The 27007-nt window shown below is 40.9% G+C and overlaps 1 protein-coding gene across 1 annotated transcript; it reads right to left on the reverse strand.

The window, feature by feature from the left end:
* Nucleotides 1-2188: 2188 nt before the first annotated feature.
* Nucleotides 2189-26614, reverse strand: abat (4-aminobutyrate aminotransferase). The gene is made up of 12 exons (XM_019268879.2): nt 26592-26614; nt 25364-25413; nt 24641-24721; nt 24377-24469; nt 22789-22851; nt 22592-22655; nt 22119-22267; nt 16208-16345; nt 11018-11185; nt 10629-10775; nt 9649-9760; nt 2189-2522 (listed from the first exon to the last, which is right to left on the reverse strand). The coding sequence occupies exons 2-12, from the start codon at nt 25382-25384 to the stop codon at nt 2401-2403; spliced, it is 1158 nt and encodes a 385-aa protein (XP_019124424.1). The 5' UTR covers nt 25385-25413; nt 26592-26614; the 3' UTR covers nt 2189-2400.
* Between the last annotated feature and the right edge of the window lie 393 nt (nt 26615-27007).

Consider the following 27007-nt stretch of genomic DNA (forward strand, 5'->3'; position numbering starts at 1 on the left):
GCTTTGATTTCTAAATTCACACTTCCTTTGTTCCATACTACATCATTGCTATTTGCATTAAAACTTGTCAAAAGACCAATATGAAAAGGTGTCAAGGATATCCTTCTTTGCAATTATGCTATTGTCTACTGACGATTTATAACAACTTGTATTTTAGGTTACACCATATTTTATAAGAAAATCTATCAAAGACAAAGCCGGTGCAGGACACACACACACACACACACACACACACACACACACACACAAAGATGGAGAGAAACATGGTTATTGCAAAGCAGTAGTGGACATATTAAAAAGTAATGTAAAGTGAAAAGGTATATTGCAAATAATGGGCAAGACATATGGGGGTTGAGACCAAGTTTTCATTCCTGGTTTAATGGCTCCACATTGGTGCAGATTTCTAGTTTTCTGGCAGGTGGAGGGGAAAATAGGATGGGTGAAAGAGGGGCAGGGGAGTTAACCATCGTGATGGCCTGGTTTATGAAGATGTTGGTAAGTCTAGGGTGGTGGTTAGAGAACAGTCTTCTCCTGTATAATGTTTCCATGATGATGAGTTATGAAACACTTGCCCTCTTCATTTTGTGCAGGTATGTATGGCACCTGCAATTGTTTTTATTTGTATTTTAGCACAATTTAACTGGTGTTGTTTAGCTGGTAAAGCAGCTGAAGGTGTATGGAGGCGTCATCGTCTTAGATTAATCAATTGATTGACAAAGCTTTAATTGGTGCTCTGAAAAAATCTTCGGCGCGCGCATTGCGCGCAATAACTTTTCTCCTCTATGGGCTAAGCCACCCCAGTTTCTTAAACCTAGTGATGTCCCTGGGGTTCAGTATCTTGCCCGAGGACACTTTGACATGCAGACTGGAGAGCAGCGGATTGAACCGCTGATCATCTAATTAGTGGACGACCTGCTCTACCTCCGAGCCACAGCCGCCATTCTCTACCAGCAATTCATTCATTCATTTTGTCACTACTGTTCCCAAAATTACCTTTCACACTCAAGAAATAAGAACTCTACTAAGTTACTCAAAACTAGATTTATTTATCACAGTACATAGACAACAGTTAGAAACATCTAAAATTACATCAATAATCGTCTATGTTAGATCACAAGTGCAAATGGTTAATGTTCAATTGTTTAAAGGTCATTACAGATACTAACAAGTACTGACTGACAGACTGGCACTGTTGTCATCACCATTGTATTGCTCAACCCAAACACCTACAACTGAACCCTACTTACTTCACATTTACAGACAGACTTAGCTGGAACAGATTTACAAATAAAAATGGCATTTACAAAGTATTTTATAAGGTTTGTGCTGTGAAGTTGCTGTCTCATTTCGTACATGGCACTGTTAGATGGTTCCCCAGGTAAAAAAGCATTATATTATGGGATTACACATAACTTTTTTGCTGCTGACGTGATGCAGAAACATTGTGTGGATGGACTTCTTTTGATCAAATCTTTGTGAAACATGAAAATAAAATGAACATGTTTTTAGACATGGGACAACTGATATGAAGCTGTTGTTCAAAAGCAAAGTAAATGTGTTCAGAATTTTTGTTGAATTAACGTTACCAACACATGCTCTTATTTGAGGCAGTAAAAACAAAAACAAAAAAAGCACATTTAAGCACATTTTCATAATCCATTTAAGATTTTTTTTTAATATTTCAAGCTGTAGTCATTTTCTTTTAAGAGCAACACAACAGTCAGAATCATTACATTTCTAATGGACGGCATTACATGACATGCAGGCTGGTATCTTAGCTCTACTGTGTGTTCCTACAGAGAGTCATCACTAACACAATTCTGCCTGCCTTCTTAAAATAAGAACACATACTAACTATAATCACTTCAGTGACTGAGAGTCAGGTAGTGGGTTGATGTTGGCACGAGCAATAAAAGAAACTGTACATAAGACTTTGTTCTGAGCCATTAAGAGGTCAACAAGGAGTTTTATTTACAGCTATCTCATGCTGTCCATATGTTAAAGGAACAGACCCTTTTTTATTCTGAGCACAGACCACTAAACCTGAGACAGTAAAGGGTGTGTAACAGAATCTGGTGAATTTGACATAATGGACAATCTGTCATGACTTCTGCTATTCAAGTTGATCTATCTATCTATCTATCTATCTATCTAATATATATATATATATATAATTATATACATATATATATATTTATCTATATGCGTCATCATTGCAGTCATTTCAATAGATTTTACAAAAACATAAAAATTCCATTAAATTGTTTTTTCAGGTGTTTCAGGTATATCATCATTATTTCTGACTAAGGAGATAAAGGTCACTGCCTGGAGTTTTCCTTCTTCCATTCTGGATTGACAAAAGCTCATATTTTGTCAGTCAGGTTCCTTCGGGGTTGAGATTTATTTGTGCTGGTTCAACACATCATTGAAGATGTTAAGGAAGAGGTGAACATGGTACTCCTTAAAAACCAGTGCTGGACGGAAACGGATTGATCGATCCCCACAGCCTCCCAGGAGGACACCTGTCAAAGTCAAACACTGTTACTAGATATCCACACACTTCAATGATAATCAATTATCTGTCTTCCACATTCATGTGAATGTTAATGGTTAAAATACCAATTTTTATAATTTTTATTTTTACATTTTTTTTAATGTGTGTATGTGGACCAGAATTACTAAGAACTTGATGAGATTAACAAAGAATTCTGTAGTGACATTGAAATTGACAGAGATACAGGCCTTTATACACTGCAGTTTTTGCATGTGACACACCTGGCATATACAGGTTTGCTATATTTTGAGGAAAAAGCAGGATTCTTAAACATATTAATATTACTAATATAATATGAAAAAGGGTGGTTCTGTGCTTGTGCACAGGGAAACAGCAGAAATTTAATTGAGTGTGAAGGCGCACACTATATGTTATCCACCGCGCTTATTATTATTGAGTGTGCATGTAAGGCGCACACTATATGTTATCCACCGCGCTTATTATTCTTACGCATTTTTTTTGGCTCGCTAATCCTCCCAGAGTTTTTGTCGCACATACACAAAACTGGTATCAAAACATGTGGCTCGGCCGGGAATCGATTGCTATGACTTTTCTAACATGTGGCTCGGCCGGGAATCGATTGCTATGACTTTTCTAAGAGTTTCGATTTTGCCAAAAATCGCCAAAAACGCCCAAAAATGAATGGGTGTGCATTGTGAGAACTTTCGAGAACTAGAGTGGAGAGGAGAGACAACAATCAGTGAAATCAGTGAAAAAATAAAATGTATTCGACTATCGTGGCCTCAAATGCACCACTACAGACACGATTTATACATAGAAACGTAGGAAAATTTGTCGTCTTACTCACATTCGCCTGCTAAAGCTGTCAGATATATCGTTTTGGTGTGAGATGCAAAGATGCGGCAGCAGCACCCACCAAGAGCCTCATACACTCCCATGTTAAAAAGGCGGGAAATTTTCTGGAGTAAAGCAGAAGTAACGTTTCTCTGAATTGCTCCCAAGGGCACATTTCTTCATTTATCGACACAAAACGACTATGTAGACGTTCAGGAAGGGCACAGCCTGCTTCAGGTTAAGCCGGTTCAATGATTGGAAATATGGTTTTTGCCTGAGATCCTTCCGTTCGAGGGAAGGTCTCAGCATTTTCTCTCAGTCTCTGTCAGGATTTCCAACTGACATTCTAACAGGTGCAGATTAGCTGCTGCTGATTAGGGCCTGGTTGCTTGGCAACCTCAGCCTGCTTGAAGGAGTAGAGGGGGGAGAAGCCGAGCGGTGGCCATCTTAGCAGTTTTGGCACTTAATTAGAACTTGTCTGTCTAAAACGACAGACAGAGACAGCAGAGCAGTAAAGACATGCTATTTGCTAACATTAACGACCAACTAACATGCTAATGCTAAAATGCTAATGTTAATTTGCATTAGCCACTAAGAATCAAATACATGCTAATGGTAACATGCTAATGGAAATTGCTAGCGCATCAGCGCTAACATGATAATGCTAACATGTTAATGATAATTGCTAGCGCATCACCGCTAACATGCTAATGTTAACATGATAATGGTTACATGCTAATGTTAATTGCTAGCGCATCAGCGCACCAGTACTAACATGCTAATGTTAACTTACTAATGCTAACATGCTAATGTTAATTGCTAACGCGTCAGCGCTAACATGTTCATGCTAAAATGCTAATGTTAATTTGCATTAGCCATTAAGAATCAAATACATGCTAATGGTAACATGTTAATGGTAACATGCTAATGCTAACATGTTAATGCTAACATGCTAATGGTAATTGCTAGCGCATCAGCGCTAACATGCTAATGTTAACATGTTAATGTTAACATGCTAATGCTGCTCCTGTGTCAAAATAAACATGTTAAAAATGACTATTTGAGGTGTGCTTTTTTACTACAGCCCACTCGTCACTCTCAAAATTTCTGCGGGAATTTTCTAGTACTGAATTTGCTGTGCAGTGTCAGTAATATTGTATGGGGGCGACGGGGCCAGAGTCAGGCACACTCAAAATTTCTTTAGAAATTTTCTAGTATTCTGTAAACTACTCAACAGTGTCAATGATGTATGGGGGAGAGTCACGGACCAGAGTCACGCACACTCAAAATTTCTTTAGAAATTTTCTAGTTTCTAATAATGTGACACGTAGCATGAAGAATTTGCTGCCACCAAGATGATGAGGATCAGATGCAGGTGGATCCAGACTGTCACTTGCTTCCAGAGGAGGAAAATAAAGGTATTGGACCGGCACGTCTATCCACCTGACAAACGTTTGCTTTCTGGTCAACAAGATGGATGAACTGCTGCTCCTCAACGCAACACAAACAGACTTCAACAGATCTGCTGCCTTGTGTTGCCACCGAAACCTGGCTTACTGAGCACATCTCTCTGTGCATTCAGGTGCTGACGTGCTGACGTACTATGGTAAGCGTATTCTGTCACTTCCGGTTATCGGTGACGGTGCTCTCTGCTCTGCTCACTTAAACAGATTTTCTCACACCAGTGAGTATCTCTACACTATCCTTAGGAGGTAAAGGAGGTTAGCACCATGGTATAGCCAGAGGATTTGCATATTAATGCAAGAGGCACGTAAATCTGAACACAAATGGCGTGCCACTAAACTGGAAGAATCTTGCTTAGTCTGGCAAGATAATCTTAAAACATACAGGAAGGCTCTTTGTAATGCCACAGCAGCCTATCACTCTTCATTAATAGAGGAAAATAAGAACAACCTCAGGTTTCTCTTCAGCACTGTTGCCAGGCTAACAGAGAATCACAGCTCTACTAAAGCATCTATTCCTTTAGGTCTAAGTAGCAATGACTTCATGAGCTTCTTTAATAATAAAATTACAACTATTAAAGACAAAATCCATCACCTCTTGCCCTCAACGGGCACTGATCTGCATTCTTACACAGCAAGTTTGGAAACAGCTGTTAATCCTAATATATATTTAGACTCTTTTTCCCCCATTGACCTTCATCAAATAACTTTAATCATTTCTGCAGCTAAGCCGTCAACCTGTCTCTTAGACCCTATCCCAACCAGGCTGCTCAAGGATGTTTTACCTCTAGTTAGTCATTCTTTATTGGATATGATTAATCTGTCTTTATTATCAGGATATGTACCACAGTCCTTTAAGGTAGCTGTAATTAAACCTCTTCTTAAAAAGCCCACTCTAGACCCAGAGGTCTTAGCCAACTACAGACCAATATCAAACCTTCCCTTTCTGTCTAAGATACTTAAGAAAGCTGTAGCCAATCAGCTGTGTGACTTTCTCTATAACAATAGTCTATTTAAAGATTTTCAGTCAGGATTTAGAGTGCATCATAGCACAGAGACCGCATTAGTCAAAGTTACAAATGACCTCCTAATGGCATCAGACAAAGGACTCATCTCTGTACTTGTCCTGTTAGATCTTAGTGCCGCATTTGACACCATTGACCATCAAATTCTTTTACAGAGACTGGAACATCAAATTGGCATCAAAGGAACCGCCCTAAGCTGGTTTAAGTCGTATTTCTTAGATCGATCTCAGTTTGTTCACATCAGTGATGAATCCTCTATGCATACCAAAGTTTGTCACAGAGTTCCACAAGGTTCTGTACTAGGACCACTTCTATTCAGTTTATATATGCTTCCTTTAGGGAACATTATTAGGAATCACTCCATTAATTTTCATTGTTATGCCGATGACACCCAATTATATTTATCGATCAAGCCTGATGAAAGATTGGGAGCCAGAGTTTTCAGCTATCAAGCTCCTCTTCTGTGAAACAAACTATCATTTTGGGTTCTGGAGGCAGACACGGTTAACACCTTTAAGAGTAGACTGAAGACTTTCCTTTTTGATAGAGCTCATATAGTTAGGGCTGGCTCAGGTCATCCCTTAGTTATGCTGCCATAGGACTAAACTGCCGGAGGACTATCTCTCTCTCTCCCTCTCTCCCAGAAGGAGATTGTGGACTTCTTCTGGGGCATCATGTACGAATACTTGCATGGATTTTCACGTGAAACTTGGCGTACGCCAAAACCCGGAAACTGTCATACGCACAAAAAAATTCAGATGTATCAAAGTGTGCGTACGCATGGATCCAAGCACGTTTCTTTTGTACATCCCAATCAACGTGGAATTGAGTGCACATGCAACTCCTCCCTGTCCACGCCCCCATTTACATATGCAAATCTTAAATAGGCCCTGGACCTGAGATTCACCTCTTTGTCCGATCAGATAACGCAATGAACAAAGGAAAGAAAGGAATTTCACAGAGTCTAAGCTAGAGATTCTAGTGAATGAAGTTGAGATTATGTTTGGTACCCTGTCAACAGGGATAAATATGACCAAAAAAAGACGTGAGTGGGAGTGTGTGTGTGAGGTGTAAATGCCGTGGGATCCGAGCAGCGCACACACACAGGGAGACAATCAGGGGCTTGTTAGAAAGTTCTGTAGCTCTAATTTCACCAGCAGAAAATAAAGAAAACCGAAAACATGATATTTGAATGCACACATGCCCAAATGTGCATTGCGCTGGTTTACATACGGGACAATTAAACGAATAGAAGCCGCCCATCACGCACCGTACCAGCCTCCAGCCTGTTCCCAACCATGCTGTTAGTCATAATGAATGAGGCATGCATTGAACCAGGCCACCTTGCCACAATGTTAGTTAGTTAGTTAGCTGCATTTGCGCATCACATATGAGTTGAACATTGATGGAATGAAAATGTTTCCTTTAAACATGAACAAATTCATCCTGTGGTTTTATAGCAATGTGTGTGCAGTCAGCTCTGATTACATTAGGGAAAACGGCTCTCGCTGCAAATTGCGCTTTAATGTCGGCCTGTTCAACAGCATTGTATGGGAATTTGATGTACCTGGAAGACATTCGGATGATTCCGTACCACAGAGCTGGCATAGCTCAGCTCAGGGTTGACTGGCACACTACTGACCGATCAGCCAGCTCCCGCTGGAATGCCCCTGTTGCCAGGAACCCCAGCGTAGTCAGCACAACCCCTGGCTCCTCGGCACCCTAGAGTGCTCCCGTTGCGCTCAAGGGCCACGTCATGTCCTCTGATGTGCACATCACTCTGATGACTACTTGTTTTCACATTATTAACAGTTTCCCAGCGTCACCTCTAAGTGTTGCCAAAGGAACAATAGCTGTGGAAACGTGCGTATGACAGCTATGAAGTTGGCGTGGGGCACGCACATTTCTACGATCATTTCACGTTTGATACATCTGAACGTGAGTGTGGGAAAGGACGTACGCCACTTTTTTGTGCGTACGCAAGCTTTGTACATGAGGCCCCTGGTCTGGGCAGCACTGGACACAGGCTTCTGTCCTGCATCTGCCAGTGCAGGAGGGTGGACAGGGACTGTGTATAGACTCTCAGATCACAGCACTCAGACTGCAGACAGACACAAGACATAGCCTGTCTCCTGCTCAGGAAGGCTGAACGACTCGGCTACGACAAGCAGCTGTTCCTAGTCCAGCCTCAGTCTGTGGATACAACATCGTTCTACTGGTCGGTGCTACAGGCCTGGCAGACTCTAACATCTAAACGGAAGACTGGGACCACACCAGGGATGTGGGTCTTCGAAGAGCCGCTCTCATTACCTCTAAGATCCTGTCGTCTGCCAGCCTAAGAGTCAGACTGAGAGAATATGGACTAGTCAATTTGGGTCATCTCATGAAGACGTCTGTCCCTCATCTTGCAAATATGCTGAATGTGAGTACGTCCTTTATTCCCTGGCTGTGTCTCCAGCTGTGGGACAATGGCAGCCAGAAGAGGATAACCTGCTGAGTCTGAAGACCCCAGACAGATTTTGACACTCTGGGGAAGAAAGACCTCTACTTCCTCAGCGTTAAGGTCTTAAACTTACGCTCCCTGGCAAGGGTGAAGGTGTCCAGGTGGACTGAGGTCTTTGGCGTGGGATCCTCCCCAAAGGGCTGTTGGCAGTCCCTGTACAAACCTCCTGTCAACAAATGACAGGAGACCTCCAGTGGAGGATTGTACATGGGGCCATAGCTACAAACAGGTATCTGGTGCACCTTGATCCAAAGACAGGGAGACAGTCTTCCATCTCTTTGTCCAGTGTCCCAGATTAGAGGCTTTTTTCAGGCATCTACAGAGGTGGTTTCAGGGCTTAGGTGAGGTGTTTTCTTTTAGTCTTTTTATTTTTGGACCACGTTATTGCCATAGAAAGAAGGTTGTCCACCAGCTAATAAACTTTGTCTCAGGGACAGCTAAGTTGACTATCTGAAAGACCAGAAAGAACAGGGTCAGAGGTCAGGGGTCAGAGGATGTGGTGTCCATGGTGACCGGGCTGCTGGCAGCTCGTCTCAGGGTAGAGTTCAGTTTTTATAAACTGACTGGACGAACATAGGAGTTTGTAAAGATGTAGGATGTGATGCCTCACCTCTGAGGCAAATGTACTTTGTGACTTTGGGCTATACAGATAAAATTGACTTGATTTGATTTGATTTGAATGATGTTCTGTGTTCAGTTAGAGGGAACTCACTGGTACTGAACTTTTCTCTTTATTTATTTATTTATTTATTTATTTATTTATTTATTTATTCCAACTCCACTGAAGGGACCGTGTAGCGGAGCTTACGAGGAAAATGATGGGAGGCGATTTTTGCATATTATACAACAGCATATTTGCTGAAAAAACACTCTCAGTATAGAGCCCTAGAATAGTGAATGCCTTTTCCCTATTGCTTTTTCACATTCCCGGGACTTGCATCCATAATCTACATTCTACTTCACATATTTAATAGAGCTGAGCCAGATACTCGGCTGAAGCGAGTATCCAGTACAGATAAAGCATTTTTAAGTACGAGTATTATACGAGTAATACGAGTCAATATCTGTGCTTGGATTGAATGGAAATCCTCATTGGGTAGCTGACTGTGTCTGCCTGTCAGGGATTTTTTTTTCTTTTTTAAACCGTCAGCTGGCTCTAACCAGTTTTTTTACTTCATGCACGCAGTGTCTGAAACTTTCTTGCTGTATTTCATTTAAAAAATAATGGTAGTAGTGGTATAAATATTACAAATCAATTAAGCAACCCCTAAATAAGAGAAAAAGAATGAATGGTAATGCACTTCATACCTTTGTCTCTGGCCTTGAGCAGAATGCTGTTGCGTGTTGCATCATCACAGATATCAATGGCACAGAAGGTCCCTTGACCTCGAGCCCGGCTCAATATGCCTGGGTACTGAGCCTGGGGACCAGAAGTTAAACTCACATATTTGATGTCTCATAGTGGTAAATGGCAAATGGACTGCACTTATATAGTGCATTGCTAGTCTATAGATTGTACAGTATTAATGGCGTCTTCACAAATCTGTATGTTATCCATCCATCCTAATATTGTCCTGTATTGTTTTAAATTAAATATGAGGTTTCAATGTTGCACATAATCACATTTGTTTTCTATTTATATTTTAGACAGCATGCCAATCTTTTTTTCTATATATTATACATTTATATTGTACATTTATTCTAAATCACGCCATGTCTATTCTTAACTGCTTATCGACCTTTAACAATATTCTTAGTTTTCAGTTCTTATCAATTGATGTGCAGAAAAAATAATCAGTGGAGACCAGAATAACAATATGTTTCTATTATCAATGTAACAAAATATAGGCAGTTTAAGTTGATGGTTAAATCAATTAAACCCAACTCAATTATCTCCAGAAAGCTAATGTAAATTTCTAGATAAAATAAATAATATTCTTTACATTAAATGACTGACTAACGTTTCAAAAAAAATGTATGATGCTGACAGGTACCATTGATAAAGAGGTGACGGGTTTGATATGGGCTTGTTCTGGAATGGGGGCTGCCTATCAAGATGTTGTTGTTGAATGTTAAGATACTGTATGTGGCTAATGTTAAACAGGCTACAAAAAGTTTTAGTTGCTTTCTGTTGCAGTTTAGGTTGCTCATCACAATTTACTGCAACATACACGCTATGACGGTATGCTCCATATATGTGTATGTGTAGTTAAGCAACTATGCCTTTATGGCCTGTAAAATACAGAGAAGCTAGGCTGCTTGTGACCATAAATTATACCAAAAACTACCTGTAGCGCATAAAGGCCATTTAGCAAGGCTTTCCCAGAACGGGTCACCTCCTCCAGAAGGTTTTCTCTGCGAATCACATTGAGAACCTCGGCCAGGAGCAAGTTCTTTGATGGGTCACCCATCCATGTGTTAAAGATCCGGTATGGCTGAATAAAAATTATACAGAGAGACACAAGCACACCTATAAGTGAAAAATGACCTTGATCTTATAAACAGCTTACTGAAATGGTGACAGTCAAATGACAAAACACTCCAGTACCCTAAAATTTTAAGTTTTGAAAGACATTACTGTGGTCATGCATGATAAATCGTTTATATTGGACCATGTAATTATATCCCATATAAAACTTTATTAATATCACCAATGAATTCCATTCCAATCGCAAACCTGATCAGCCTGTAACTCATCCTTGTGAAAGTAGCCACCAGTCAGAAGCTTCTTGCTGAAGGAGACGATGTCAGCAGGGTCATCCATGCCCCAGTGCTCATGGGCCCAAAACTTTCCTGTGCTCCCTCCACCTGTCTGCACTTCATCCACGTGGAAAGCACAGCCATGCTGGGGAGACAAAAGGTAAAGACACTGAGATATAGTGACCAAGGTAGGACATATCATGAATGCATCTTTGTCAGGAAAGAAAAGGAAACAACTAATGACCACTACATGTACATTTAATTATTTTAAGAAATACATATATTAATTATATTATTATATATTAATAATTATTTTAAGAAATACAAATAGTGTTTGACCAGAAAACAAAAAGATTACTTGATGTGACTTCTTCCATAACAATAGTTTCAAATGACCTTCTAATTGCATTCTCTTTCTAGATCTTAGTGCTGCACTTGATACCACTGACCATCACATCCTATTACAGAGACTTGAACATCTAATTGGCATTAAAGGAACTGCACAAGATTGTTCTCAGTTTGTACATGTTAATAATGAATTCAAAATGCAAGTTGAAGTTCCACAAGGTTCTGTGCTTGGACCAGCTCCAAAAATAAAATAAACTAATAATAAAATACTGAAGTTCTTTGGTCCCAAACACCTCCAAAACTCTTTATCTAGGGAGATAGTTATTCTAGATGGGATCACCCTGTCCTTCAGCTCCACCATAAAGGATCTCTGAGTTATCTTTGATCAGGATATTTCCTTGAATGTTCACATTAAACAAAATGCCTTTTTTCACCTAGGTAACATTGCAAAAATCAGGCATATCGGTGATGGCGGCGCACGCAGTTGCAGCGGCTCAGTGTCTTACTAGTCAGTGGCGCGTTTTGTTGTTTTTGTACTTGTTATGTCTTGTTTTGTTCTCATCGTGTCGGGCGGATAACACCTACAGCCGACACAAACTACTGCATATCGGAATCGGCCAGGGGGGGAGTGTAACCAGCGAGTTTCCCCGATTGCACAGAATCCCGGCGGAAATAGCGAGGAGTCCCGGCTCTCCGTGGATCACCATCCCACGGGGGAGGAGGCGGAGGCGGAGGCGGCGTAGAGAGAGGAAGCAGAAGCGAGGCTGCAGGGCCGGCCCGCTAACTAGGCTACGGAGGCGGCCACTGAGACCACCGCTCCCCAGCATATACCTCTCGAACACCAGATCTCTGGCGAACAAGATGGATGAGCTGAGGCTACAGACTGTCGTGAACAACTACGTCAAGGATGCATGCATTCTGGTCATCACTGAGACCTGGCTCCAACACACCATCCCGGACTCTGCTATTGAGCTAGCAGGCTACACTACACAGCGACATGATCGAACAGTGAACTCCGGTAAGACCAGAGGAGGGGGGCTCTGTGTGTACGTGAACAACAGCTGGTGTACCGACACAGTGATCATGGAGAGTCACTGTTCACCAGACGTGGAATATCTGACTGTTAAATGCAGGCCCATTTACCTTCCGAGAGAGTTCACTGTAGTTCTAATAACAGCTGTGTATATCCCACCGGACGCTAATGCTAACTCAGCTATCGGATTTTTGCATACAAACATTAGCAACAAGCAGGGCATGTACCCGGACGCTGTGCAGATTCTAGCAGGGGATTACAATCATGCGGATTTAAAAGCAGCACTCCCCAGTTTCCACCAGCATGTTAAGTGTGCTACTAGGGGAGACAACACTCTGGACAAGGTGTACTCGAACATCAAACGGGGCTACAGGGCCAGGCCACTACCAAACCTGGGCCAGTCCGACCATCTGTCCTTGCTTTTAATCCCTGCATATGCCCCCCTCAAGAAAACTGCCCCCAACTGCCCCCACTAAGACTGTTACCATATGGCCAGAGGGGGCCTCCCAGCAGCTACAGGACTGCTTTGCTACGACCAACTGGGAGGTTTTTGAACATCAGGACCTGGAATTGTTCACGGACAGTGTACTGTGCTATATCAAGAACTGCATAGACACTGTCACAGTGGTAAAACACAGCCGGGTCTACCCCAACCAGAAGCCCTGGATGACCCGGGAGATCAAGAAGCTACTGAGGGAGAGAAACACGGCCTTCAGGTCCGGCAACCGGGACCTCTACAGCACAGCCCGAGCCAACCTGAAGAGAGGCATCAAAGAGGCCAAAGCAGACTACAGGAGGAGGATCGAGAACCACCTGGACAGTAACAACAGCCGGCAGGTGTGGCAGGGCGTCCAGCAGCTCACCAACTACAAGACCAACCGTGGAGCTGCTGAAGGTGATCTTGCATTGGCAGAGGAGCTGAACATCTTCTTTGCTCGGTTCGAGGTCACAGCACCAGAGGCAGCACAGCTACACCACACAGCCCACAGCAGCACAACCCTCACTCTTGAGGAACAGGAAGTGAGGCGCACCCTGCGGGCGGTGAATCCAAGGAAGGCGGCTGGTCCGGATGGCGTCCCAGGACGGGTGCTGAGGGAGTGTGCAGACCAGCTGGCTGGAGTCTTCACGAGGATCTTCAACCAATCCCTGGCCCAGTCCTCTGTTCCACCCTGCCTGAAGTCCTCCACCGTAGTCCCTCTGCCCAAAAAGCCACACATCACCAGCCTCAACGACTACAGACCAGTGGCACTCACTCCAGTGGTCATGAAATGCTTCGAGAAACTGGTTCGCAGTCACATCACAGCAGCCCTGCCCCCCAGCCATGACTCCAACCAGTTTGCCTACAGAGCGAACAGATCCACGGGAGACGCAGTGGCAACAGCACTCCATGCTGCACTTTCACACCTGGAGCAGCAGGGGAGCTATGTGCGGATGCTCTTTGTGGACTACAGCTCGTCATTCAACACCATCCTGCCACACAAGCTGGCGGTCAAGCTGAGGGACCTCGGGCTCCCTGAGGCCACATGCAGGTGGATCAGCAGCTTTCTCTCTGGACGCAGACAGAGAGTCAGAGTGGGTCACCATACATCCACGGCCCTTAGCCTCAGCACTGGCTCCCCCCAGGGCTGTGTGTTGAGTCCCCTGCTTTACTCCCTCTACACACATGACTGCACCCCTGTCCATCACAGCAACACCATTGTGAAGTTTGCAGACGACACCACAGTGGTGGGGCTCATCTCCGGGGGGGATGAGTCCGCCTATAGAGAAGAGGTGGAGCGGCTGTTGGCTTGGTGCACAGCCAACAACCTTCTTCTCAACACTGCAAAAACAAAAGAACTCATTATAGACTACAGGAGGAAGAAGACTGTGGTCCCACCGCTGCTCATCAACGGGGACAGTGTGGAGAGGGTGGCAGACTTCTGCTACCTGGGAGTCCACATACAGGACAGTCTTTCCTGGAGCGTGAACACCTCGGAGCTACTAAAGAAGGCCCAGCAGAGACTGTACTTCCTGAGAATACTCAGGAGGAATAACATCACACAAAGACTGCTGGTGTCCTTCTACCGTGCCTCCATTGAAAGCATACTCACCTACTGCGTATGCATTTGGTACACCAGCAGTACAGTGGCTCAGAGAAAAACGCTCCAGAGGGTCATCAACAACGCCCAAAGGACTGTCGGCTGCCCTCTCCCAGCACTGGAAGACCTACACAGATCCCATTGTCTCAAGAAAGCCCACAACATCATAAAGGACACTTCACACCCTGGTCACCCCCTGTTTAAAATGCTGCCCTCAGGCAGACGATACAGAGCCATTGGTGCTAGAACAAATAGACTCAAACACAGTTTTTATCCAACTGCAATAGCCACTGTGAATGCTGCTAAAAAATGATGTGCACAATGTTTTAATGTTTTATGTTATGGGTGTATGCTCCCTTTAGCATATTTAGTATTTATTTTGATTTTAGCATATGTTTAATTTTATTTATTTTAGTACATTTTAATGTCTCAGGTATTTTTATTCTTATTTATTCTAGTTATTTTAACAGTCACTAGTCATTTTAATGGCTAGAAGCACTTTCAATCTCGTTGTACCTGTGACAATGACAATAAAGATCTATTCTATTCTATTCTATTCTATTCTATTCTTCTCAAATAGATATAGAAAAACTAGTTCATGCATTTTTTTTACTTATTATACTTATTTTTTAATTATTTAATTATCAGGGTGTCCTAATAATATTAAGACTCTGCAGTTGATCCAGAACGCTGCGGCATGTGTATTGACAGGAACCAAGATCAGAGATCATATTTCTCCCATTTGGGCTTCTCTACATTGGATACCTGTAAAATTGAAAAAATACTTCTCCTTCCCTACAAAACTCTTCATGGTCAGCTGACATCATAAATGTTCATGGTACCCTATTACCCCACTAGAATGCTCTCAGAATACAGGGTACCTTGTGGTTAACAGCCTCAAGCTCTTCTCCTGTGGAACCAGTTCCCAGTTTGGGTCTGCAGGCAGACACTCTCTCTACATATAACAGTAGTCTTATGATGTTCCTTTTTCATAGAGCTAGTCAGGTTCAGGTGAGTTCTGAACCATCCCTTAGTTATACTGCTATAAGCTCGGATTGGTCGTCCATCATGAACTGGGTTGGTTCTACTCAAGGTTTCTACCCGTTAAAGGATGTTTTACCTTTCCCTGGGTCTCTATAAATAAAATTATCTATAAATATTACGTCTATACCTTCTTTATATGGAAAAGATCTATTACAATATAACACAATACTAAATGAAAGATAATGCAACAAAATTGCAAGATTGTTACAGTGATAACTGGATTAAACCATAGCAGTAGCAAGTACAATCACATTATAATATATAGACCATGTAACAATGAATTGAAGATGTTAACTTTACTACTTAAGTTTTTTGAAAAGACCAATGTAATTGGTAAACCCGCCTTTTTGCACCTGCATTGCATTCTGCAACCATCTTCCAGCAGGCTGGTGACTGTATGCAGTGCAAGACATGTTGATCACATTCACTGAATTACACATTCTCCCTACTTAGAGATACCATGGTCCAGTGGTGATACTGGCAACAGGGGAAACCACTTGATAACATATAAAAATATGTACAGTAAAATGTGCACCCCAAAATAAATATTTTTTTATACATTTACATCAGAAACATATGAGTGATGAAAAAACTTGATGCATTTCATGTTAACATTCCAAGTTAAAATTTTTAAAGGATCTGTTGCCATAGTAATGACTGTTACCTTGCGTGCAATGTTGCGGAGGCTTCTGAAGAAGTCTGGGGAGGCATGATTATCACCACCTTCAGCCTGGATTGGTTCAATTACAATCCCTGCCACTGGCTTCCCCTTCTGCCTCCACTTCACAATCAGATCCTCCACCTAGGAAAGCAAATATACACACTTTTCAATTTTGCCATTTTTTTTTCTGAATACTATATAGTATAAAGATAAATGTAACACTCAAATATCCCAATACATAAACAATGTAATGTGCACCACTTCCTGTGTGATGTGTATCTTATAACGCACAAACATGATTCACGGCACTGGAATTAACTTAGTTAAGTAAATACTGACATTGATATAATTGGTCAAACAACCTTTGCATATTGCTATAAATTGTATACCTGGAACTGTTGGTTAAAAATAGAAAACGCTTCATACATAATTTTGGATTGTGTGAACTTCAAATGGGCATTTCGGTTTATAGCTTTAAAGATTTTTGCTAACACTACAATAACCATCATTAATAGATGGTAATGGAACTAAAGTTATTTTAACGTTAAACAATGACATGGTGATCAATTAGTATTTAACCATTAATAAAGTATGATAAACATCAGTTGGAACTTCACAATAACCTCTGCCAGATAACATAATCAAGTCGAGTTAAAAGTATTGATTAACCATTATACAACAAGTAGGTTCGAACAAGCAATTTTATTAGTCAGCTATACATTTTATTGGTCAGCATATATATATATATATATACAGACCCTTTCCAAAAAATTTGAATATCATAGAAAAGTTTACTTATTTCCATATTTCAATTAAAAAGGTTAAACTTTCATAGATTATAGATTCAGGGCCCACAATTCAAACAATTTCAAGTATTTATTTGTTTATTTTTACATAATTTGGGCTTCCAGCTCAAAAAATCCATGAAAACAGGAATTAAAAAAATTTGAATACTGTGAAGAAATCACCACTTACTTCTCAGTTTTTGCTGAAAAAAAGAAAGAAATTAGGATCACATCAAATCAGTCAAAATATGGTACTTTCTAAACGATATGTCAATGTTCAATACTTTGTTGAGAATCCCTTTGCCTTAATCACTGCCTCGATGCGCCGTGGCATTGAGGCAATCAGCCTGTGGCATTGTGGGAGTTATGGAAGCCCAGATTTCCTTGATGCTTGCTGTCAGCTCTTCTTTGTTTTTGGGTCTGGTGGCCCTCATTTTCCTCTTGATAATACCCCATTGACCCGAAGAAACACGACAGTTGTAGCCCATCTCCCGGATGTGTCTGATTGTGGTGGTCTTTGAAGCTGTGACTCCCGCCTCATTCCACTCTTTCTGGATCTCTGCCAGATTCTTGAATCTTCTCTGTTTTATAATCTGCTGAAGTCCACGGTCATCTCTTATGCTGGTGCATCTTTTCCTGACACATTTTGCCCTTCCACTAGACTTTCCATTGATATGCTTGGACACAGCACTCTGTGAACAGCCAGCCTCCTTAGCTATGAACTTTTGTGGCTTACCCATCCTATGGAGGGTATCAATGATGGTCTTCTGGCCAGTGGTCAAGTCTGTCAGGTGCTTTGAGTTTAGTAGATGATTAATGTGTGACACTTAGTTAAAAACATTAATGCCCTGCAAAATTTGGGCTGATTTCTTCACAGTATTCTAATTTTTTGAATTCCTGTTTTCGTGGGTTTTTTGAGCTGGAAGCCCAAATTATGTAAAAATAAACAAATAAATACTTGAAACTGTTTGAAGTGTGGGCCCTGAATCTATAATCTATGAAAGTTTGACCTTTTTAATGCAATTATGGAAATAAGTAAACTTTTCTATGATATTCAAATTTTTTGGAAAGGGTCTGTATAGTATAATATATTATAGATATATATTATATATATATATATATAGATATATATATAAATATATATATAAATAAATGTTATATATAACATATAAATATATAAATGTTTAAATTTATGGAGTGAACCTTGAATATATTGAATGAAGTCTGAATGTATTGAATGAAACCTTGAATATATTACATGAAACTTTGAATATATTACATGAAACTTTGAATATATTAAATGAAACTTGACTGACGTCAGACTTCACGGCATCTTGTATAACGTGTGGATGCTATAGCTAAAAGTGAGTCAGTCCGCTCACAATCTCGTTGCAGCAAATATTAAACTATGAGGACATCATTAACACTGTGTGCACGGGCCAAAATTCCGACGATACCCCTCACCAATACTGTTTTCCTGACAAGGAAGTTCGCTCCCTTTTTAATTGTGGCAAACATAAAACAGGCCAGGCAGCTGCTTATCAGGCCAACCTCAGCATGCCTTCAACCTCACAGGAGTGCCCCACAACACCCAGTGTACAATCTCCACCCGTACACAAGAAGGTCCCAAGACACTGTATGGTTAGCTTAAATAACGTTTTCAGGTGATGAAGGTAAAACACAGTGAATGGCCGTGCGTAATGGCACTGCTCTCTGACGCGGCACTTCTCCAGGATTGGAGGAGATGCTGTGACTACAGGGATTTCATGAACTGAAAGAGAAGCTCTTCATATATTTAGATACAATAAGAATCATCCACATTCACAGACCTCAGGGTGAATATTTAGTTTAGTATTGAACGTATTTTATGATCCGCAACACATTGTCAGCACTGGGCATGTTACTCACACAGCGGACTATGGACAGACAGACAAATGCATAATGACATTATGGCGAAACTTTATGCCTGTTGTAGGCCTGCCACGGTTAAAAATTGAGCGACCTTCTTCGTCAGAAGTATCGGTAGGATTTTGGCATGCATTCGCCAGTGTATTTACCATGTCCTCATTGCTTAATATCGCTGCAACTAGATTGCAGGCGGCCTGACTCATTGTCATTCGCTTTTACAGACTGTTACACAAGATGGCTGCAGGCACTGCCGTGAAGTCTGACGTCAGTGAAGTTTCATTCCATATATTCAGACTTCATTCAATATATTCAGACTTCATTCAATATATTCAAGGTTCACTCCATATATTCAAAGTTTAATTCAATATATTCAAGGTTTCATTCCATATATTCAAGGTTCACTCCATATATTCAAAGTTTACTTTAATTTAATTTTTAAATTTTAATTTATATATATATATAAATTATGTCATTTCCCATCTCTCTTTCCCTGCATTCCTGTCAGTCTTCAGCTGTCTCCATCAAATAAAGCTTGAAAAGTGTAATGAAGTAATATATCTGATTTTAAAATTTCATCTTTCTTTAATAAATATTCTGTGTGTTATGGTGCTGTTAGACCGCCTTGTTAATACAGGTGTGTAACTCGTTAATACAGGTGTGTACCTCGTCAGGTACTGCAGAAAAAATGTTGTTTTTGAAGACTAAAGGAAGTTGGAGCAGGTGGATCCTACAAGGACTTGAGAGACTCATCACCTGGGCAAGGATGAGTTTTAAGCCCTAGTCAAGGTCCATGGTGCTGAAGAAGGGGAAAGTGATTGACAAGTTCCATTTTTCCATCTCAGGAACTGTCATTCCAACCATCACGGAGCTACCTGTCAAGAGTTTGGGGAAACTCTTTGCCTGAAAGACTCTGCCGCCATCCAGAAGTCCAATAAAGAGCTTGAAACCTAGCTCACCAAGACTGAAAAGTCCAGTCTGCCTGGCAGATTTAAAGCCTGTATCTACCAGCATTCCATCCTGCCCGAGTCCTGTGGCCCCTGCTGGTCCACGCAGTCCCAATGACAACAGTTGAGTCCATAGAAAGGAAGATCAGTGGCTTTCTTCGCAGTGGCTGGGCCTTCCACGCAGTCTTACCAGCGCTGCATTGTATGGGACGAGTAATATCCTGCAACTGCCCTTCAGTGGCCTCACTGAAGAATTTATGGTGGTACGCACCAGAGAAGCCCTACAGTACAGGGAATCCAGGGACTGAAAGGTGTACATGTGAAGTTCACGACTTAGGAGCCAAATCTGTCCATGAAAAATCACTTTTTCAGGAGATATCTTAGTCACTGCAAGACTGAACAAGCAAAGCAGTTTATATGTGCGTTATTTATTCAGTTTGGGAAACTCCAGCTTAAGCTTTGATGGGACTAGAAAGCGTCTCTGTTTCTACGTCGTTAGTAAGGCTCGAGCTACTTGCTGGAGTAGTGAACTGGGTTCTATTACATATAGGAGTCTACTGCTGTGACTGACTGTTTTCCTGGTATTAGTCAGATCTCCATGGAAACTTTGATCAGAATGGAAACAGCAAGTAAAGAAATGTATATTTTGAGAGCAAATTTCCCGAAACCATAAATAATAATAATTGTTGTATAATCACAATATTACATTTGAGGGTGTGCTTTAACTTATTATTGGTACTTCAGTGACACTAACAGACCTCGATGCAAGCCCCTTGGTCCTGACCGCATCATTGACGTGCCAACAATGATGTTAAAGCACACCCTCTCGTGTAATATTGCTTAATTTGAACATCATCATCAAAATCATATTTATAGATGATTTACATGCTAATTATTAGCCATTCAGTGTTACATATATATGATCCTTCTATAATGTTTATAAATGTTTTACTAACAATTTCTGAAAAGATAATCAGAAATTGTTGATTACCTTTTGCTAGTGAAAAGGTAATCACTAGTGATTGTTAATTAATTGATAACCTAAAATGTTATGTGTAACATTAAACCATTACTGATGTGCTCAGACTGTAATTGTTATTGTTGCTTATTAGTTATGATACATTAAATAATTTAGAACAATAAAGTAACATAATTAACAGTAAATAAATAATTTGAATGTAGTAACTTACTTATTAGTAGTAGCAACTATCAATCTGTCAATTAAAGCATTAAATATTGTTATGCAACTTGCTATTCTCCTAGCACAACCATGCCAAATTAGGTATTTGAGTCGTAAAGTAAGTACACACAAGTGAACTGTGCTAAGCTGGTTTAGGTATTATTTTTTAAATCGATCTTAGTTTGTTCACATCAATGATGAATCCTCCATGCACACTAAAGTTTGCTTCCTTTAGGGAACATTATTAGGAATCACTCCATTAATTTTCATTGTTATGCCGATGACACCCAATTATATTTACTGATCAAGCCTGGTGAAACCAATCAGTTAACTAAACTCCAAGCATGCCTTAAGGATATAAAAAGTTGGATGACCTACAATTTTCTGACGCTAAATTCAGACAAAGCTGAAGTTCTTGTAATTGGACCCAAACACCTCAGAAACTCTTTCTAGAGACTTAGTTACTTAGATGGGATCACCCTGGTTACTGTTATGGAATTTTCTATCCTTAGGTTACTTGAGGTCACGTGTGAGCCTTGTAGTCCTCGGCAGTATTAATTGTTTGTCTTTGACTAGGTGCCACCATATCTCAACACTGTGGTGGCCAGGGTCAATGAGACCTGTTGCTGCATTCCTAGACATAATAGATAGCTAACTGTTGACGTTCCATTAGCATGAACAGACAACAGTGTCTCCAGACTAGAATGTGTTGAAGGTGAACACGAACATGGGTAAATGCATTGCCTTTGACTATTTTGGGCGTAAAGTATTTGTGGCATCATCTATGAGGGTTTAAAGTGTGACCACCAGCATGAGTTCATCAGAATGCGAGACCGACTCAAGCACTTTAGGTGTACTTTGAGAGTGTGTCTAGTTCTCCTTGGCCAAGCGTCAATAAGTAATACAGCATAAGACATCAGAGGCTCCTGAACACTTTCTTCCCTCCTGACTTCACCATTGACCTTTGACTTCAGCAATTTCTCCACAACAGTTACTTAGATGGGATCACCCAGCAGTGCAGTTATAACTCAAATAAAGTGACAGCTGTACTTCATGACTGTGCACAAACACCTCAGATTAGCACACACACAGCCTACCTCCTCCAGACAGTGAGCCTCTTCCTGTGTATTTTCTTTGGTAAATTCCTCCAGTGGGTACTGCAGTCTGGGGAATGGCGCGATTGGCCAATCAAATGATGGCACATCCAGCTTGTGGATTGCTTTGGAGTGTGTTGTTGCCAAGCAACCTTAACAAGGCAAAAACTTTCTTCAGTTACAAAAAGAATTTCAGAGCAGCAAAGTGTTGAGCATGAGATGACTCTGTTGTTGGACTGATAGACACACTTTGAATTTCATTAATCCCTCAATGCAATGCTTTACGTGTGTGTGTATGTTTCAAACTTTCTGTCATGAATGCGCTTCATTCTGGCTCTATTCACACATACCAAGACAATTATGAAAAGGCTGCTATGCTCTCATGATATTTGCAATCTGGCACAGATGGGGAGTTTTGTTTTTCGGTGGCAGCACTACTGGAGAACTGAAGAGTTAAGTTTAGATATTTAACATACCCAAGGTTCTTCCATGGAAAGCTCCCATAAAAGATAAAATACTGAGCTCTGGACAACCTGGAGCCTGATACAGAAAGACAGGAAGATGAAAAGAAAGAGTAACCAAGAAACAAATAACATAAAAATGCAAATATTTAGTACAATATAGCTGGAAATCACAAAATGTTACGATAAAAAGTGAAATTTCTTTCACCCACCTGGTTTATCATGCAGGTACTAAGATCGTCACCAGATGGTGTGTTGTGGCCTCGTTCCTTGTTCTATAGCAAAAGCAAACACGCTGTTAGGACCTCACACAGATATGAAGCTTAATTAAAGCTGCAAGCAGCGATGGTCGGGCCCTCGCACATGTGCGCACGTCGAAATGTGCGCATGTGGAAATGGCCACACCGTTTCCCCAAAATTCATCATTTTGATAACTGTTACTCAGGAAGTCTATGTGAACAGACCTACCAAGTGAATTGGATGAAATCCCTAGGACGAGTTCGTTCAAACATGACCCCTTGTCAAATCAGACCAAAAGTCAATGGAGTCTTGTTTTTTTGTGGAAAAATCAGCAGCGTGGAGTTTGACGCTCCGTCACGGCCACGCCCTCTGATAAAAAGTTGTGAATTTGATAACTTTTGATTGTGGACGCCTTGAGAACACACACGGCAAGTTTCAAGCATATTGGATGAAATCCCTAGGAGGAGTTCGTTCAAATGCGACCCCTGGAAATGAGGCAAAAACGGGAAAAGGCCAAATCTGAGCAAAATTGGACGCCGTACGCTTCACTGTCGCCCGGGGCACCAAGAGACTTTTTTGTGCGTCTGGGCATGTTACATACTCCCACCGTGTTTCGTGCACGTGGGCGAAACCGTGGCGAGGGGCACCGGCAAAAACGCGCACCTAGGTGGCGCTCTGGAGGCGTATGCGCGCGTGCATGTGTGAGACCTCCAAAATACGTAATTTTACGCCTGACATTGGGGGGGTAGGCAAATTTTCGTGAGTTTTGGGGGGGATATGGGCTGTGGAAAATGCGATTTACTCTTAAACGTCGTTCAGCGTTCGAAATACAATAGGGCCTCGCTGTGCTCGGGCCCTAATTATACCAGGTGTTCCGACCAAGCTCAACACAGACACACTTAGAATGTGCTTAAATCAGCATGACAGCACACCTGACTCATCTCTAAAAATATTATTTGTCATTGTCATTTCCATGGTAACATTATAACTGCCAGAGCTGATGTGCTGAGTGGCTGACAGCACTAATATCTTAAAATACCTGTGAAGTTCACAGAAGTAGTAGCTAAATCTGTTCGTAGTAGGTTGCTGGGGTAATAAACTACTACTGATTGTTTTTCAGTTATTAGCCATACCCTATGGATACGTTAAGTGTTAACGTGTGTCCAAACATTTGACTTGGTGTCTTGTCCTCTTGTCATTTTCCGACTTAAATAACTCTGCTTGGTTACAGGGCTCTGCGTCTGACTCACATGTCATAAATGGCTGAAAAATGCTTGGATCGCTTATTTCTGTCTTCCTTTATTCACAACTTTTTTTTTAAAACAATGCAAACATTTATTATTTAAACACACACACTATCTGTCTATTTTGAATTTTTATGTCTCCCAATGTTTTGAGGCTGCAGCTGTTGACTTTGTTGTGTACAGCTGTCATGATTACAGGACTGTTTTTACTGTCTCTCAGATATAGTTTCTTTTTTTGACTAAGGTCTTCCACCACCATGACCATGACTAAGACCATGGTAACCAAGTAACCAGGCCCCAATGTGAACATACTTACCCTGTACCAGATAAACATTGCTTTGTACGCATTCTCGTTGGAGCAAGAGCCACAGGCCATCGTCTGAACACGAGTCATTCCACTGGGTGCCACCTGACAGGAGGGAAGACAAATTGTAGTACTGTTGTTTAACAAAGCATTATAAATAAAATATTCATAAAATTACATACAATTTTATTACAACAATTATAAATGCAACAATAATAATTGTGCTTGGTAATAGGGTTTTGAATTGTGGTTAATTTGTGTTTGTGCGTTACTAACTGAGAGAAGACTTTCTGTAAGCTTGTCTGGAAAGTTCTCAGGTGGCAGGATTCCCAGGGCAGGTCGGTTCACAAGTGTACTCTGAAAAACAAGAATAAAGCATGCGCGCGCGCGCACACACACACACACACACACACACACACACACACACACAATATGGTTACCAAAGCACAACCTGAACCTTTATTAAAAACACTGAAACACAGAAAAAATAAAGTATCAATTATGGTCCTTAAAATGTTTTTACTTTACACAGTAAACAGTTGGCGTTTGTGGTTACACTGTACTATATCAGTGGTGTATATTGTACACCATAGTGCAGTGGTGTACACTGTACTATGCTGTATGACATATGTATGACATGATAAATCAGATAAAGCATGTTTTCCGTGCACCCACCCATCAGACAGAGGGATTTCGGAAAAACTACTGGCCCAATTTTAATGAAAATTGAAACAATGCAGCATTGGCCAAGGAAGAACTGACAGCAGACACAGCAGTTGTCTACAGCAAAATTAACTGAATTATTGGTGCATGTGCAAACTAATTGTAATTAAAGTGAATGATTTGCTGTGACTAAACATACAACAAAATGTAAATGTAGAGGAGAAGAAGAAACAACTGTGAAAATTTAGTTTACTACAACTTTACTGAAATACACATATCATTCAAAACAAACCAGAATTCATGATATAAATGATCTTGTATGCAAAGATGACCTACCAGATGGTTGGGATTGGCCATCAATTTGAGAAGAGCAGGATGGTTATAACCTGAGGGAGGACAGAATGGGAATGGGACAGATGAGGTTTTTCACATACTGTATATAATCACATACTGGAAAATAATTACTAAATTAAATATAAGGATCTATCTAACCAGTGGTTTTAAAGGCCAAAACTAAAACAGTCAATGAATAAAACATGTTGCAGGTATGTGTGTATGGGTTAGATGCTGGCACTCCCTCTATTGCAATCATTGTCCATTGCCCACTTTAAAAATGTTGCATGCAGTACTAATTACATTGAAGGGGAAACTAAGTATTTTTCAACCTAGATCTTTCTTTTTTTCCAAAATAACTAATGAGGCAATTATTATTTCCTTTAGTCTACTAGTAAGCCAGAGCAATTGCATACCATCAAAATATGTAATTTAAAAGTGCTTAATTTGCTAGTGACCGGTTTAGATTGTTATTATGTTAAGTGTCTGACTGCATTATGGAAAGAAGAACAGAACATTTTTAACGTTTTCAACGTTTTACCTTTCACTTTAATTGGCTTGTGAAAGCTTCTCTGGTGGCTGGGGTCACAGCACTACAGGAACACCACTCGAGCTTCACAGCCCTGCAGCAGCCTGGTCACCCTTACTGGCTATTGCCTCTCTATCCCCTTGTCAAAATTTCGGTGGATGTATAATAAGAGCTGGATTCAGCCTTCCATCCAATTTGCCCAGTGGCCACTTTGTCCAATGCAAACAAAAACAATCCCATTCCTGTGGCCCAATCCCATTCCTGTGGCCCAATAAGCATTTTCTTAACAGACCACTATTATAAAAAGAGATCCCTGCAGAATTGTTTACTGCAAACAGGGTCAATTATGACTCTTTATAATCTGATTTTTTTCATCCATGGAGATTTTATATTTGTAAAACATTTTACTTGAGATGATTATAGATTTAAAAATCTGTGACGTCATCACAATGCAAAGTCTATCTGCTTTGCAGGAACTCATTGCCAGTGGGAGACACTCTACTGTCTACTTATTGACTTAGTCAATCACTTAAACAGGAAGTAAACCCAGAAACACAGATACAAAACTTATGTGCCAGGTAATCAATTCTCACTGGACCAAATAGGCAGCATCGTGGGACCAGTATCTAGTTTTACAATATATCCACGATTATCACACTCATGTTTCCACTCATGTTGACCTCCTGCAACAAGTCACCTCACCTCTTCCAAAATTTCAGGATGAGACTGCTTGAGAGAGATGTCTAGACACAGTGGCTAAAGCAAAAGGAAGAGAAAACATTTAATTTCTCTGTAGGCTTGTGTTATCAGACATTTGGTAATAAACAATAACGGTGATGATAATATAGCTCAGAATACTCCCAACCTTTTGCAAGCTCTTACACAATGTAGTCTCACAGCTGCAGACATCGCAACCACAGATCATCCTCCTTAGACCATGCTTCCTTGTCCTCCACTCTGTCCACCTTCACTTAGTATGTCAAATGTTTTGAAAACCACAGACTGTATCACTGACTACATTAACCTCCTTACAGAGAACATAGTGCCCACCAGGAAGGTACAGTGCTTCTCTAACAACAAAGCTTGGGTGCCCCCTGAGTTAAAGCTGAATAAAAAGA

This window comes from Larimichthys crocea, unplaced genomic scaffold (genome assembly GCF_000972845.2).
Source record: "Larimichthys crocea isolate SSNF unplaced genomic scaffold, L_crocea_2.0 scaffold131, whole genome shotgun sequence".
NCBI classification, from domain to species: Eukaryota; Metazoa; Chordata; class Actinopteri; family Sciaenidae; genus Larimichthys; species Larimichthys crocea.